Source organism: Entamoeba invadens (genome assembly GCF_000330505.1).
Source record: "Entamoeba invadens IP1 unplaced genomic scaffold scaff_1105074726297, whole genome shotgun sequence".
Taxonomy (NCBI): Eukaryota; Evosea; order Mastigamoebida; family Endamoebidae; genus Entamoeba; species Entamoeba invadens.
The window spans coordinates 48740-62390 of NW_004440111.1; the positions used below are offsets into that span (position 1 = coordinate 48740).

General features: G+C 33.3%; 10 protein-coding genes across 10 annotated transcripts; 5 read left to right on the top strand and 5 right to left on the bottom strand.

Moving 5' to 3' along the window:
• Nucleotides 1-690: 690 nt before the first annotated feature.
• On the top strand, nucleotides 691-1254 carry EIN_495660 (hypothetical protein; the record flags this gene model as incomplete). Its single annotated transcript, XM_004253824.1, has 1 exon — nucleotides 691-1254. One exon carries the CDS (start codon nucleotides 691-693, stop codon nucleotides 1252-1254), a length of 564 nt encoding a protein of 187 aa, XP_004253872.1.
• A 173-nt stretch (nucleotides 1255-1427) lies between these two features.
• Nucleotides 1428-1760, bottom strand: EIN_495670 (hypothetical protein; the record flags this gene model as incomplete). Its single annotated transcript, XM_004253825.1, has 1 exon — nucleotides 1428-1760. One exon carries the CDS (start codon nucleotides 1758-1760, stop codon nucleotides 1428-1430), a length of 333 nt encoding a protein of 110 aa, XP_004253873.1.
• Nucleotides 1761-2803: 1043 nt separating this feature from the next.
• On the bottom strand, nucleotides 2804-4241 carry EIN_495680 (hypothetical protein; the record flags this gene model as incomplete). The annotated part of the gene is made up of 2 exons (XM_004253826.1): nucleotides 2804-2823; nucleotides 2909-4241. The coding sequence occupies 2 exons, from the start codon at nucleotides 4239-4241 to the stop codon at nucleotides 2804-2806; spliced, it is 1353 nt and encodes a 450-aa protein (XP_004253874.1).
• Nucleotides 4242-4579: 338 nt separating this feature from the next.
• EIN_495690 (hypothetical protein) lies at nucleotides 4580-5551 on the bottom strand (the record flags this gene model as incomplete). The annotated part of the gene is made up of 1 exon (XM_004253827.1): nucleotides 4580-5551. One exon carries the CDS (start codon nucleotides 5549-5551, stop codon nucleotides 4580-4582), a length of 972 nt encoding a protein of 323 aa, XP_004253875.1.
• Nucleotides 5552-6240: 689 nt separating this feature from the next.
• On the top strand, nucleotides 6241-7044 carry EIN_495700 (hypothetical protein; the record flags this gene model as incomplete). The annotated part of the gene is made up of 1 exon (XM_004253828.1): nucleotides 6241-7044. One exon carries the CDS (start codon nucleotides 6241-6243, stop codon nucleotides 7042-7044), a length of 804 nt encoding a protein of 267 aa, XP_004253876.1.
• Nucleotides 7045-7159: 115 nt separating this feature from the next.
• Nucleotides 7160-8644, bottom strand: EIN_495710 (hypothetical protein; the record flags this gene model as incomplete). Its single annotated transcript, XM_004253829.1, has 1 exon — nucleotides 7160-8644. The coding sequence occupies one exon, from the start codon at nucleotides 8642-8644 to the stop codon at nucleotides 7160-7162; it is 1485 nt and encodes a 494-aa protein (XP_004253877.1).
• Nucleotides 8645-9786: 1142 nt separating this feature from the next.
• Nucleotides 9787-10458, top strand: EIN_495720 (hypothetical protein; the record flags this gene model as incomplete). Its single annotated transcript, XM_004253830.1, has 1 exon — nucleotides 9787-10458. One exon carries the CDS (start codon nucleotides 9787-9789, stop codon nucleotides 10456-10458), a length of 672 nt encoding a protein of 223 aa, XP_004253878.1.
• An 80-nt stretch (nucleotides 10459-10538) lies between these two features.
• EIN_495730 (hypothetical protein) lies at nucleotides 10539-12023 on the bottom strand (the record flags this gene model as incomplete). The annotated part of the gene is made up of 1 exon (XM_004253831.1): nucleotides 10539-12023. One exon carries the CDS (start codon nucleotides 12021-12023, stop codon nucleotides 10539-10541), a length of 1485 nt encoding a protein of 494 aa, XP_004253879.1.
• A 59-nt stretch (nucleotides 12024-12082) lies between these two features.
• On the top strand, nucleotides 12083-12454 carry EIN_495740 (hypothetical protein; the record flags this gene model as incomplete). The annotated part of the gene is made up of 1 exon (XM_004253832.1): nucleotides 12083-12454. One exon carries the CDS (start codon nucleotides 12083-12085, stop codon nucleotides 12452-12454), a length of 372 nt encoding a protein of 123 aa, XP_004253880.1.
• A 465-nt stretch (nucleotides 12455-12919) lies between these two features.
• Nucleotides 12920-13468, top strand: EIN_495750 (hypothetical protein; the record flags this gene model as incomplete). Its single annotated transcript, XM_004253833.1, has 1 exon — nucleotides 12920-13468. The coding sequence occupies one exon, from the start codon at nucleotides 12920-12922 to the stop codon at nucleotides 13466-13468; it is 549 nt and encodes a 182-aa protein (XP_004253881.1).
• Between the last annotated feature and the right edge of the window lie 183 nt (nucleotides 13469-13651).

Below are 13651 nucleotides of genomic sequence, written 5' to 3' on the forward strand. Positions count from 1 at the left end.
ATGTTGTTCAAAAATGTTATACAAACCAAAGAACACTTATAGAAGTAATAACAAACTCTTATTCATTCATTACTTCAACTAATAACGACCAATAACAATAGTTTACAAATATTTAAATACATTTTTTATATTACTTTTCGTTCAATTCTTAACTTTGTTTTAAATGTAAAAAATTGTATGATTTTTTTACATGAAGAAAAAAATCAAATCACTTCAAATTTACATTTTTTCATTTACTAATCACATTAATATTTGAAAAAACAATAAATTATATTTAATACTACACATCTTAAATCTAATAGGTTAGGAAAAAAAAACTCTTTTTTTCCATATTTTGAAGTCAAAAAAAAAGAAAAATTTTCCTCAAATTTTAATAAGAAATGACCTCATGATTTACTTCAAAAAGCGGGAAATAAGGAGTTTGAGATAGGAAGGGAAGTGGAATAAAAAGAGTGAGTGGATTGAGAGAATAGAAATTGAAAACAAAAGAATATTTTGAGAGAAAGATACCCTTTGAGGGAAATCAAAGAATGTAATTGAAAGACTATAGAAAGAATAGTAAAAAATGAAGTTTAGGCGAAGAGGATTGAGGATTCTTTGTTTCTGGGTTTGTAACTCCTTTACTAAGGAATGACAAACAATATCCTCTCTAACTCTTTTTAAACACAAACTTGGAAAGCCAGATGCGCGATGCAAACGACTACTAAAAAGCAAGTGAGGAATATCACAAGGTTATATGGGTCAATGACTCTTCAATCGAATGTTGAATGTGTACTATTAGGGATGTTATCAGATACAAATGGGTTTGTATTTACTAAGCCGCAACGGACGTCATTTCAAACATTACCTTTCATTCATATAAAAGAAATGAATTCATATGAGACGGGTGAAGTCTTTAAAGTCCATGAGATGACAAAGAAGAATGGGAAACTCTTCTTAGAAGATCAATTGGAGAAGGGCGTCACGATGAAAACAGCAAAGAGACGTCTTCAAGCCAAAAAGAGAAAGGATATCATGCACTTCCTTCAAAGCATATTGGCGCAAGACGGGTTTGAAGTGATTATAGAAAAGGAGGACTGTACAGGTATATTTGGAGACGTGTCAATCTATCACAACAGTAATTTACTGTTTAATAAAGAAGACATCGAGTTCTTCGGTCCACGAATCAATTCATTTATTTATCATAGACTGCAAAATAGCAAAAAAGTTGCCTTTGAGATGGGAGCTTTACTCAGACCATTGTTGATGAAATGAGGTTTATTTATTTGTTAGTATTGAATGGTTCTTGTCTATTAAGTGAGTAATCTATTAATATCTCTTATTCGAAAAGTGATATATTTTATAATTATACTATAATACGTGAAAGTCTATATTTATATTTAGATAAGAGTCAATTAGTTCTATTTAACGTCTTGTATTCTGTTGAGTTAACTTTCATTCCGTTTGATCTCATCAGGCTTGACAATAATTATATGCTTACTCCGAATCTGCTCTACGTGGGTTGTATCACTAGATGATATCTTTAAGTCTTTGCAATCCACAAAACAGACGCGTCGAACAGGTTTCTCTAAATTAATTTCTAAATCACTACAATTTGTGAAAGTTGCCTCTTCAGCTTGTATAGTCAACGGATTGGAAGATGGTGAACGTACATGAGTGAAACAGACACTCTTTCGAATACACGTGAAGAGTCGACTTGATATGTCTTCTAACGCATTTTCTTTGATGTCCACGTCTTGAATTTGTGAGAAATTTTGCATTGAAATTTGAGACTTTTTAATTGTGAAATTAAATACAGATTTTGTGTGGTTGAGAGTTTCTTTGTGATTAACGTCTTTTCTTTTTGATATTGATAATTCAACAATGGAATTCTTGATTTCTATACTCTCGGGAACTGTTATAAAAGTCACAATAACATTAATAGAATTGATCACTATCAATTGTTTTGTGTCAATGTAATTTTGAATTTTGGGTTGACTTGTTTTACAATACATCATAAAAACACTTTTTGTGTCAGTCTTACTTTTTGGAACGGCGACTTGAACGGGTTGCTGCGTTTTAAATGAACAATTTGAAATCACCAATTCACCAAAAACGATGTCATTGAAATGAAATAATCCACAAATACATTTGTCCACTGTGAAATTGACAATGTACGTAACTTTAACTTCGGGAAATTTGGATGACATGCAATTTGTGAGTAAAATATTCCGACTTTCTTGTGTAACAATTTTTGTTTCAGATTTTTGTAAAAAGTTGAAAATTTCTTGTGACAAAATTTCCTTTTTCACCTTTTGTATCACAATTTGTGGCATTTTAATTTCGACATTTTGAAAATCACAAAGTTGGACAATTTTACTAAAATCACATTTCAACACAATTTTGTAATTTCTTTCTAACACCACTTCTTGTGGTTTACATTTTTCAATTTGAATTTTGCAAGTGTTACAATACAAAAGTATCAATTTTTCACATTTTGGTGCGTCGAAATTAAAATTAGTGTTCCTCACAGAAAACAATTCGATAATTTTTGTATTATCAAAAGAAATTGGTGTTTTGAGACTGTTGTATTGTAACGACACAAATTGATTAATTTGTAATTTATTTGAAGAAGTAACAAAGCATTTTCCATTTAAAAAAGTCGAGTAATTAAGAAATAAGAAATCACAAATTGCTTCATTATCCATTGCAAAATTCGTGCATTTGTAAAGGGACAACGAGTATATAAAATTTTCTGTCGAGAGTTTGTTTTCCAGACATTCAATAAACGAAATAGTCAACTTTCCAGCTTGTTGCCGAGCTTTTACACACGTTTTACTACATCTTTTGAACTTTAATTGTGTGTTTGTTATAACTTCAAAATCAATTGTAAGTTGAATACAGTTGTTTACATTTAAACCATCCAAACACCATACTGGTACCGATGCGATGCTGTTGTTGACTTTATCTAAAGTCAGTTTTCTCATTTTAGTCAATTTTTTCAAGTCGGGTAAGTCGACCTTATCCATATCTTCAAAAATCAATTCTTCGACGTTTTCAAAAGCGAAAAAGTCGATTTGTGGCAATTCTGAAACTTTGATTTTGACAATTTCTGTTTCGACTTTTTCGATATTTTTCATCAGTTTTTTCGTCTTTTTCAAAAATTTTGAATTTGACGAGATTTTCACATTTTTGACTGCGTCGTATTTTTTGTCGCAAACGACAAACACGCTATCGAATTCGACTTTTTCGACATTCAACATATCTGGCAATATAACACATCGTTTTTTCCAGTCTCTTATAAAAGTTGTCATTTTCTTCATTTCAAAGGATGTCACTTTAAAACTCTGAACACAATTTGATAACACACAGTCTTTCAAATTTAATACAAACTTTTTTGATACTCCAAAACACACACTTTGAAGATAACAAGCATCTATAACACTACAAACTTCTTTTAAATTAAAGTCTGTGTCATACAAACTCTCTGCAGTAAATACAACTTTATTGTTACAATCAATTGGATGTACCTGATTGACATCTCCACTATAGATATGACTCTTTGTATAATGCTTACACTTCCCCAATTTATCTGCAAAACATTCAAAGTACTTGTTATTTGTCCAATCACAATATACATCACAATTATATTTGTCTACACTTGCATTGATAGTTTCGACTATTTGCTCGGAGGTAAAGCGCTTCTCCTCTCGAGACGCCCAACCCTTATATTTTCTATATATGTTTTGACCGAAGTCCGTATCCCTACTCATCTCTATAACAACTTTTTGGGGGAAAAGTGCGATACAACCTCCACTTTGTTCATATTTTGTTACAAACTCAAAAAAGAATTTTGGAGAGCATTTGAGTGTAAAAGAATGGGTTGCCTTTTCGATGATTTTCGGTATGAACTCGACTCTTCCCTTTGGTATATCAAAGTTGTGAAATTTACTGAAGAATTTATCTTTTTCATCTTCTGTGTTTGGAGGAAATTGTGAACGTAATGAAATGTTAATGTTCCTCACAATTTTGGCATTTTTAATCACTTCAAAATGTATAGGAAGAAAATTGCAATTAAGGGTTTGTTGTTTAAAGTGTTGATAATACTTCTCAATATCAGAAGCAAATAATAAAAAGGGATTCACCTGTAACCCACTCACAGCATTACAACACTTTTTGTTAATTGTCATAAACGCATAGACGTCATGAAGGGTTTCCAAATGAAGTGAAATTTTCATTATGAAAACCATCTCAAGTTGCATTGTATATATTTCGATGTATAATTCAGTTCGGTCTTTTAGGTTGTTGTTGTGATACAATATATAGTTTAATTATAAAAATATACTATATAATATAGAATTTGTTATAACAAGTGAGACAACAATCAATTAAAGTAACACAATTTTAAACTAAAAAAAAGGTGTGATACGCACACCAAGCGTATCAAAAACACGTTGTATATCAAAGTATAAATTCACTTTAATAACAACCGTGTTAATGATTAAGATATCCAGAATAATGATTCTGCCTTAAAATAGTTTTAAATCGTGTCATTTCTTTTTAATTGTGTCTGCTGTTTGATACAAACAGCAATAAATTTTTAAAAGCTTTGAAACCCATTCAAATTTTGTGGGAACTCTTCTATATACTCACCATTATAGAAAGAGTTAAAAGGTTGCGTATAATCAATTTGTGGATAGAACACATTGTCTAAATTTGGCTCAAAAGTATTCGTTTCATTGTACATCATTTGTCCATCTTCAGGGTTTGGGTTAAATACCATCTGTGTACTCATTTCAGTTGGGGCAGGAGTATAATCAATTTGTTGAAGAGTTTGAGCAACAGTTTGTTGTGTTAAATTTAACATGTTTTGAATTCTCGACAATAGTACAACAATACAGTCTTCCTTTATCTTACTTGTCACTGTATTACTTCGAGCAATGATTTCTTGTGCTGGATCATAACACAAAAGTATTCTTCTGTGTGTTTTGGCAACATTTGAAAATTCCTGTTCAAACACATCTTCACAAAATGTATGAATCTTCTGACATACTTGTGCAATAAATTCGTTGCGACTGAGTAAATTCCAAATATTTGAATTTGAGTCGTGATAAGGCACAAAATTCAACATCCCACCAGGTATGGTATTCTTCTTAGTTTCGCAAATTTTGACGTTTTTAAATCCGTTTCTTTGTGTAATGTCTAACAGTAGTTTGTTAATGAAATTTAAGACATAAATGTTACCATTTGTTGCTGATTTCTCTGTGGCAGCACCTTCTTCTTCAGGAATTGGATGAAATGAATCATCAATAGTTATGCCAGTGGGTTTGTCTTCTGTGAATAGCAATTCACCGTAGACATTGTACAGTCGGGTGACTCGGAAGCGTTTAGTGAGCTGCCTACCATCTTGAGTTTGTCTTGTTCTTGAATTGCATGCTATGACGAAGGAAAGACCATACTCCATCATAGTGACGTATTCCGCCCCTTGAAGGTACAGACGGTTGTTTGTTTCACTTTCTCTTTTAAGAAGCGTGTTATTCGAAGTCTCAATATATTCAGTATTTGAACACATACAATTTGGATATAAAAAAGAAGTTTAAAAGGGATTTAAATAGTCATATTGATTTTTCAAGAATGATTCAAAAACATTTGGTTTTTTCACTGAACTTTATAAATTTCTGAATCAATTCTGATGAAGTTTTCAAAAATATAAATAACACATAAAATTTTAATGCAGTTAGATGAAATGTGTTATATTGTTAATTATTTTTAAACTATTCTTTTCTTAAAGTTATTAAAACTAATAAATACATCATTGAGTTTGGTAAACTATTAATAAAATTATTTAATTGTTTTAAAATAGAATTTAAAATTCATTTATAAAAAATTATAATAATAATAATGTTTTATTGGTTTATTAGTTCAATTTGATTGAAGCATTAGAATGGGTTTTTCAATAATAATAATTAAATTATAAATAATTAAGTAAATTAGAAACCAAAAAAAATTATAATGTTTTGGCATGTCGTATCAAATGATTTATAGTCTCGACTACAATACCCCATTAAAACCTTTTTTTGGTCATAACGTATTGCTATTTTCAACAAGAAAATCGTTTGAGTGCCTCAATAATATGAATATAAGTTGAATCACTAAACAGACATAATAGTTTACAATAATTAATAATATATTATAAAAGATAATAATATCGATATAATAAAAAATATAGTATTTTTATTAGAAATGAACTAAAAAAAGAAGATGGCGAGACTTGTGTGTATCGACATAGACAACACATTAATTCATTTTAACTCGTCTAATGAGATGTTTCTTCCTCCAGAAAACGTTTCAACGATTCAGAGAGCAATTTCTCAAGGAATTCATGTGAGTATCTGTACTGGTCGGATGCCCAATAGTGCTCTAAAAATAGCAGAGCAAGTAGGTTTAGATAAATGTTATATGATTTGTTATAACGGCGCTTTAATCATGAAAGGTTCTGAGATTATATACGAGAGTCGACTCAGTGGGTTACCTCTTGAAAAGTGTTTATCTGTCATTCAATCAAATGGCGTATATGCTCAATTCTACGACGGCCCTTCCTATTTCGTTGATACAAAGCAACCACAGACTGATTTATACGAGCAAAAAATCTTAGTCAAAGTCGCTGTCATTGGCGGAGAGGTGTACACCAAAAAAAGTTATTCAAAAATTCTCGTCTTACCAAAAGACTTTGACGAGAAGAAGAAGTGGCTTCCTTTATTTTCGACCATTGAAGGAATATGTGTGACTGAGTCGTGTTCAAACTATATTGAAATAACTTCCAGTGGGTCAACAAAAGGCGAAGCGGTCAAAGCACTTGGATCTATTTTATCAATTCCTCAATCACAAATTATGGCTATAGGCGATTCATATAATGATGTGTCGATGCTTGAATTCGCCGGACTTCCTGTTATCATGGGAAATGCTGATGATGCGCTCAAGAATAAAGGCTGGTATGTCACTTCAACGTGTGAATGTGCTGGAGTATCTCAGGCAATGCAAAAATTCTGCCATTTGATTAATTAAATCTTAGTGAATTTTGTCTACATGTTCCATCTCCTTTCCCCAAGAAATAAGCAACCAAACTCTTTCTCTCAAAAAGTGTATTAAATCGCAGTATTTAACGACAAAAAGCTCTTTCTTAGTCGGACCATTCGTCAGACTCGTCTCCTTCTTCTTCGTCGTCCTCGATGTCGACTCTTCTCTCTGCCATTTTTTTCTTCAGCATTGACGCAATATCGTTCGAGTCGACTTTGACGGCCTCATTGATGACTCTGTCCTCCGCCTTTTTCAACTTGAACCCTCCCTGGATCTGTGACAACAAGTCTGTACTTCCTGTCGATGGTCTTGGTTGTTGTTGTTGTGAGCTTTTAGTTGGGATATTCAACTTAGGTGCTCCCGACGCGTTAAATTGTGGAGGAGGTGGTAAATTTGCTGGTGGAGCCATTCCCGGTGGTGGCAACAAGTCTGCTGGGGGTGGCATTAATTCCGCCGGTGCCGGAACACTTTTTTGTGTTTCTTCTTGTTGTTGTTGTGGTGAGTTCAAGTCGAGTAAATTTGGTTGTTGTGTTTGTTGTACTTGTTGAGCTTGTTGGTGAGGGATATTTTCCTTTGACAAATTCGAAGGTGGTGGTCTTCTTTCCTTTGGAGCAGTGACAATAGCGCTCGCGTCTATAACTGCTCCCGCCTTATCTTCTTTATTATCAATTGATTTCTGCAACTCGTCCAACATTGTTTGTGGGACTTTCCCTTCTTCAACTGCTTGTTTAACAGTTTCCATCAATGCATTAACGACTTCCTTTTCCGCTAAATGTCTTGGTTTGACCCCAGCAGCCTTTAAAATTTCTTTGAGTTCCGGAGAGAGCCACGTCGTGTTAATCATCAATTGTTTCTTCATCGTAGTCAACGCTCGATATTTCTGCGGTAACACACTCGACGTCTTAATAAGCTTCTGCATGTCTTTCATTTGTCCCGAGATGATAAGCTTCGACTTATCGTCAGACTCATCCTTCTTGTTAAAGACCTTCTTAAAGCAGTCAAAGAGTTGTCCATACGTCTCACGTAACAACGTCAATGAAGTCTTAAGTCCATCCATTTGAACTTTTTGACACTCAGACTCAACGACTGTCACTGCTTTAATAGCATCGGGAAGTGCTCGTGGGTCCTTCGCTTGCATCTTCTGACTTTTAGAGATGCTCTCAAGTTTCTTCTGTGCCTTTTTAACGTCATTCAATTTCTCAGACTTGTTCGACTTCACCGTCTTTTCCGTCGTGTCAATCTCCTTTGGAAGAGTGACAGTGTCTCCTTTAATCACATTTAACGTGTTTTTGAACTCTTCGGATACATCTAACAAATTCGATCTCCACATCTTGAATACTTCACTCACATTTTTAACCCCAACAGAAATGTCGGAATGAGCAGGCTCACCCCCTTCTAAACTTAAGTCGGCCATCACTTCAAGCGCAGAGGAAAGCCCTTCAGTGGCTTTGATCATCGCTAGTTGGGACTTATAGTACTGCTCACAGGCACTTGCAAGGCCTTTATAGGGAGGAACAATTTTACGAAGAAGGTAGAACGTCTCTACAGTGCATTTGTCGACTTGCAACATCTCGTCCTTCGTTTTCATTTCAGTCTGTTTCGGTTGTTTTGCTTCTGGTGAGATTGTGATGAGTGAAGGGAGATTGAGAAGATGACAAACCCATTTATTACTGAACTGCTTTTTTCTAGTTCGGTTTTTCTTTTTTCTGCAGAGAAAATCGAGTTGAGTGATCTCTTTTTTATTTTCAAGAATAATGGTGGTAATTGCTGGTGATAAAAAATAAGTTTTGTCGACTATATTTTTTCTTTGGCTAACAAAACGGGGTCTTGTGGGTTTCATTTCTTAATTTTCGGGAAAGTTTTTTTAACACTGAGAAAAAAATATTTATTACATAATTGTGGAAAGAGGTGGAATAAAAAGAAATAAAAGAGGATTTCATGTGTGTTCAGTTAATAATATATTTTATAAAAATCATCAAGCGATATTTTGTACTATTATTTGAAACTAATTATTTAGTTTTGTTGGAAGTATTTAAATAAATAGAAGAAAAGCAAAATATTTACACTCATGAATTTGTGTGTGTTTGCTTCATTCTTTTGGTATAATAAAACTTGTTTTTTACCTCAAGAATTAATACATAATTAAGAAAAAGAGTTTGATATAAAAACAAATCTTCGTTAATAAATTTTATTATAATAAAAACCATTATTTGATAAAGTTTTAACGATAATTATTATTTGATGAATAAAAAAACAAACAATTTAAAATTAACATAATATTAAAAAATATATTAATATGAATAGTAAATATTAAATTGTTCAAAAAATTTAAATTAGAAAAAGACTAAAATGACGAATTATAAACTTATAAAATTTAGTGTTGTGACTTAAAAACTTGTTTCATTGAAGTTTAGAGATTATTTTTTTACATTTTTTTGAATAATTATTAAAAACTATAAAATTTAAATATTTATTAATTTGTTTTTAATTCCAATATTATAATTTATTTATAATATTGTGTATTATATATTATGTAATTATTTATATAATAAAATATAATAAATAAAACCACAATAACAATAACCTCGAAATATAGTTATAAACTTATATATTTACTATTTAAGAAAAACCTTTATAAAAAATTGAAAATAAAACACCAAATTTTAAATGTCGAAACAAGGAAAAAAGAAGAGCAAATTATCATATCAGACAATGAAAGGCATAAACGAAATGCAACAAATGTATGAAAAGAGCAAGCATGGATTTTTAATAAGCCACAATTTAAAACGAGAACGAGGGGCAAAAAAAGAAATGAACGACCTCATCAATTCATATTCCTCAGTTTCTGATGGTGTTGTGGAAACAAATGTACAAGTAAACTCTTCGAGTGATATCGATAAACAACTCGCTTTGGAATTAAGTGAATTAAAGCAGAAAAAGGGTGTTTTTGACACCGGGGTTGATTGCTTACTTTTTACCGCAATCGATAAAAACCCAATGGAATTTCTCGAAACAATTTTTTCTGGCGCAAAAAGAGACAACTTTATCGCAAAAGAAACACAACGAATTGTCCCTCTTCAGCGCGTCGACATGGCTTCTTCTCCCGAAAAATTGCTTACAACAACAAAGGAACTCATTTCAGAATTCAATTTTTCAAATTACAAAACGTTTGCGATAAAATACGCTTGTCGCAACAATTCAGTTTTTGATAAAAAACAAATAATTGACACAGTTGCAAAGATGATGCCTGATGATTTAAAAGTGGATTTGAACAACCCTGATATTACACTTTACATTGAAATCTTTTATCGCGGTCTTGGCGTTTCTCTTATTGAGACACAAAAAGTAGTTCAACTCATGGACTTCAACATTCAAAAATATTTGAATGACGAACACAATTAATAATTTAGAACTTGTTCCCAATATGTTTGTTTCAATTATATACACGTGTTTTTAACTTCAATTAAATCAATAAAGTATAGTTAAATCAAGTTCAACAATTCGACAGCCTCTTTCCATACTTGTGGAGTCACACTTTCTAAGCCATAAGAATTACCAAGCAGATTTGCAACGGTGATCCATTGATGTAAAGTGTCTTGATTTACGTTACTGTTCATCGCTCTTTGTTGAACGTATGTTTCACTGATAAGTTGTTGAATGCTTTCTTCTATCTGGCAATTACCCCGTGTGACCCACCCAAAATACTCTCTCACTTTTGTTCGTTTTTCTTCGTTCCAGTTATTGACAATATCACTCACGCTTCGCCCGCGAATACCTCTATTAACTTTTATCACTTTGTTGCAAAGTGTCCCCAACTCGTCATTTTCACCATTCTCTGAAACAATAACAGCAGAGCAATTGACTGGAATCGAAACATCGAACCCATGCATTTCTATCCTCATATTTTTGTTTGTAAGGAAGTCTTCCAAATCTCTCAAATTGTCATCAGAGACTGTGTTTTTACAAAAGACAAGTACAGTCCCGTCATTTCCAACTTGAAGTGGATATTTGTCGTAAAACATTGTATCGTTTGTTATCTTTGGTAACAACCCCTTTTCCTCGTTCCCATCGACACAATAAGTGAATGGTGAGATGATACTCAATGCTTCACATAGAGATGTTTTAATATTCTCGAAGTCGTCTGTGTTGATCAACAAATTAAAGTTGTGAAGAATAATTGGTTCTCTCTTGTACACCCGTGAGATAAGACTCAAAAACAACAACTTTGCTTGTGGTTGTCCAACAACGCATTCCAAAACATTGAGAATGTCCTCTCTCACACCAAAATCTATCAATAACGAGTCTTTGTTCACAATGTCCCCTTCGTGTTTAATGTCTTCCTGTTTCAGAGCGATTTGCATTTCAACAGGCACTTTGTGTTCATCACAAATTTGTTCCACACCATGGTACTTTCTCCAAAGGAGCGCATATACCCGCTGTCCGTTTTTCACTTTGATCTCCAACTCCGAGTCACCATCATATCTCGATGACTGGTATATCCCGATTATATGATACCGTTCGCCGACTTTAAGTTGTTTTGAGTCTTCAAACGAGATGACAGAAACCAGTTTGTCAACATTTGCAGCGGTTCTGTCTCCTCTCCTCATGCCGTCTTTTCTCAAGCCAGAAATTGACGGTATCGAGGGATTATCGAAACCCTCGATAGCGCACAAAAATCTGTTTCTTGAGAGGTACTGAAAATCGGTAACCTCATTATCTGCTGTTTCAAAGTACCTGCACAATGTTCCGTTCGCCTGGTCAAAGCAGAGTTGTTGGTCCAACTCGTACAACACCGTCACAACAACAGAAACCAAACACCTGTCAGACAGTTTTTCTGGTGTTGATTTGAGTAACAACTCCCTATAAAATTTTGGGTCTTTTATTTGCTGTTTGAGAGCATACAATGTGCTCTCGAGAGTTGACTTTGAAGTGAAAAAATCGTCTGGTGAATCGATAATACCTTCCATACCGATTTTCTGAAGTAAATTATTCAAGTTCAAAAGTTCACAAAACCGAACTCGAAATCATGGAGGGGGTCATGGAAAAAAGTTGCCACGATTTGCTTTTGTTTGACTCTCCCGAGGTCAAAGTGCCAATGGTCCCCGCCTCCGGAGATTTCACCAACGAAAAAGACATTGAGCTCCACCAAACGATTTGTTCCAACACAAGTGAAAGGGATCTTTTCTTCTACTCTAATTTAATTACCCAGCAACTGATTGCTCAGAAAAGCGAGCCAATCAATCGGAAGAGAGAAGAGCCCGAGTCAAAAGAGGAAGAGTCGCCCTGCCTCAGAAGAGTCGGAAACATTGGTCACGACTTTTGCTCTGATTTTTACCTCTCAAGTATCCCTTCATTCCTCCAAATGGATTCTTCTTGTGATTCAGAAAGTGACATGTGAGAGCACATGACGCCAAACTAAGAAACTATGTTATTATTGTTAACAGAACTATTTTAATGTTATTGTATTTGTTGTTTGATTTAACTTGAACCAAAATTTCATAATTGTTCATGAAGTTATAAGGTATACTAATAATGATAATAATTTTATGTTTTTTGAGTAATTAAAAAAAAACAAAAAAGTGTATAATTTTTATAGTAAATATATTAATTATATTATTAATTAAAAACAACTAATAAAAATAATAATATTAAAATACCACTTTTTAGTAATAAAACATAGTATGATCTAATCTATTAACATATTATATATCAACTATAATTTTATTATATCAAAAAACTAAGTGAATTTGTCAAAAGAAACGGAGTGAATTAATTCTGTAGTAGAATTAATAATAATTAAACTAAATGATTGATAAAGAGAAACCCAATAAAAAACAAAAAAAGAACTAGAAAAGAGAGACGAATGCGTGTATCAACAAGTCAACAAACTCGTACATCATTCCAATCACCTTTGTTTAAAGCACTTCCACAAAACCCTTCTGGACTCGAAAGTAAAAAGCCGAGAGGGTCGACGTATTTCCGACAGTCGCAACCAAGGTCGACATACTTTGATAGAAGAGGACAGATGGACGACTACTTAGTCCAACAAAAGAAACTTGGAGGGATTGGCGTGACTACACAAGACGAGGAGGACGCTGTGATATTACGAGACGTGAAGATGACTGATATCCCGAATATCTTGTACGCCGTGCAACCATTTGGGAAAGTCCTTGGAGCGGAGGATGTCGGGGACTTTGGCGTCAAAGTCAAATTTGCAAATCGAGAAAGCGTGAAGAACATCCTTTTGATGCGAAAAATATACATCGGAGGGAAGATGTGCGAGACGATGGATACAAAGACATTTGTCGAACTGAGAAGAATCACTCAGCAGAATACCTCGGAGTCTGTGTTCATGCAAAACGAAAGCCTCTTCACGAAATTCGTCGAGTTCTTGTATGGACTTTGGAATTGATTTTTTGTGATTTTTGTTTCACATTTTGAGGATTTTTGTCGCAAAGAATTTTTAGTTTAATGTTTGCGACAAAAAGTCGCCTGAATTGGCGAACCGACATTTCTTAGCACCGAGTTTGAAGGATTGAATTGGAAATGGTATTGACGTCTTTTTTGAATACGTGTTACAAATTAAGACGATATT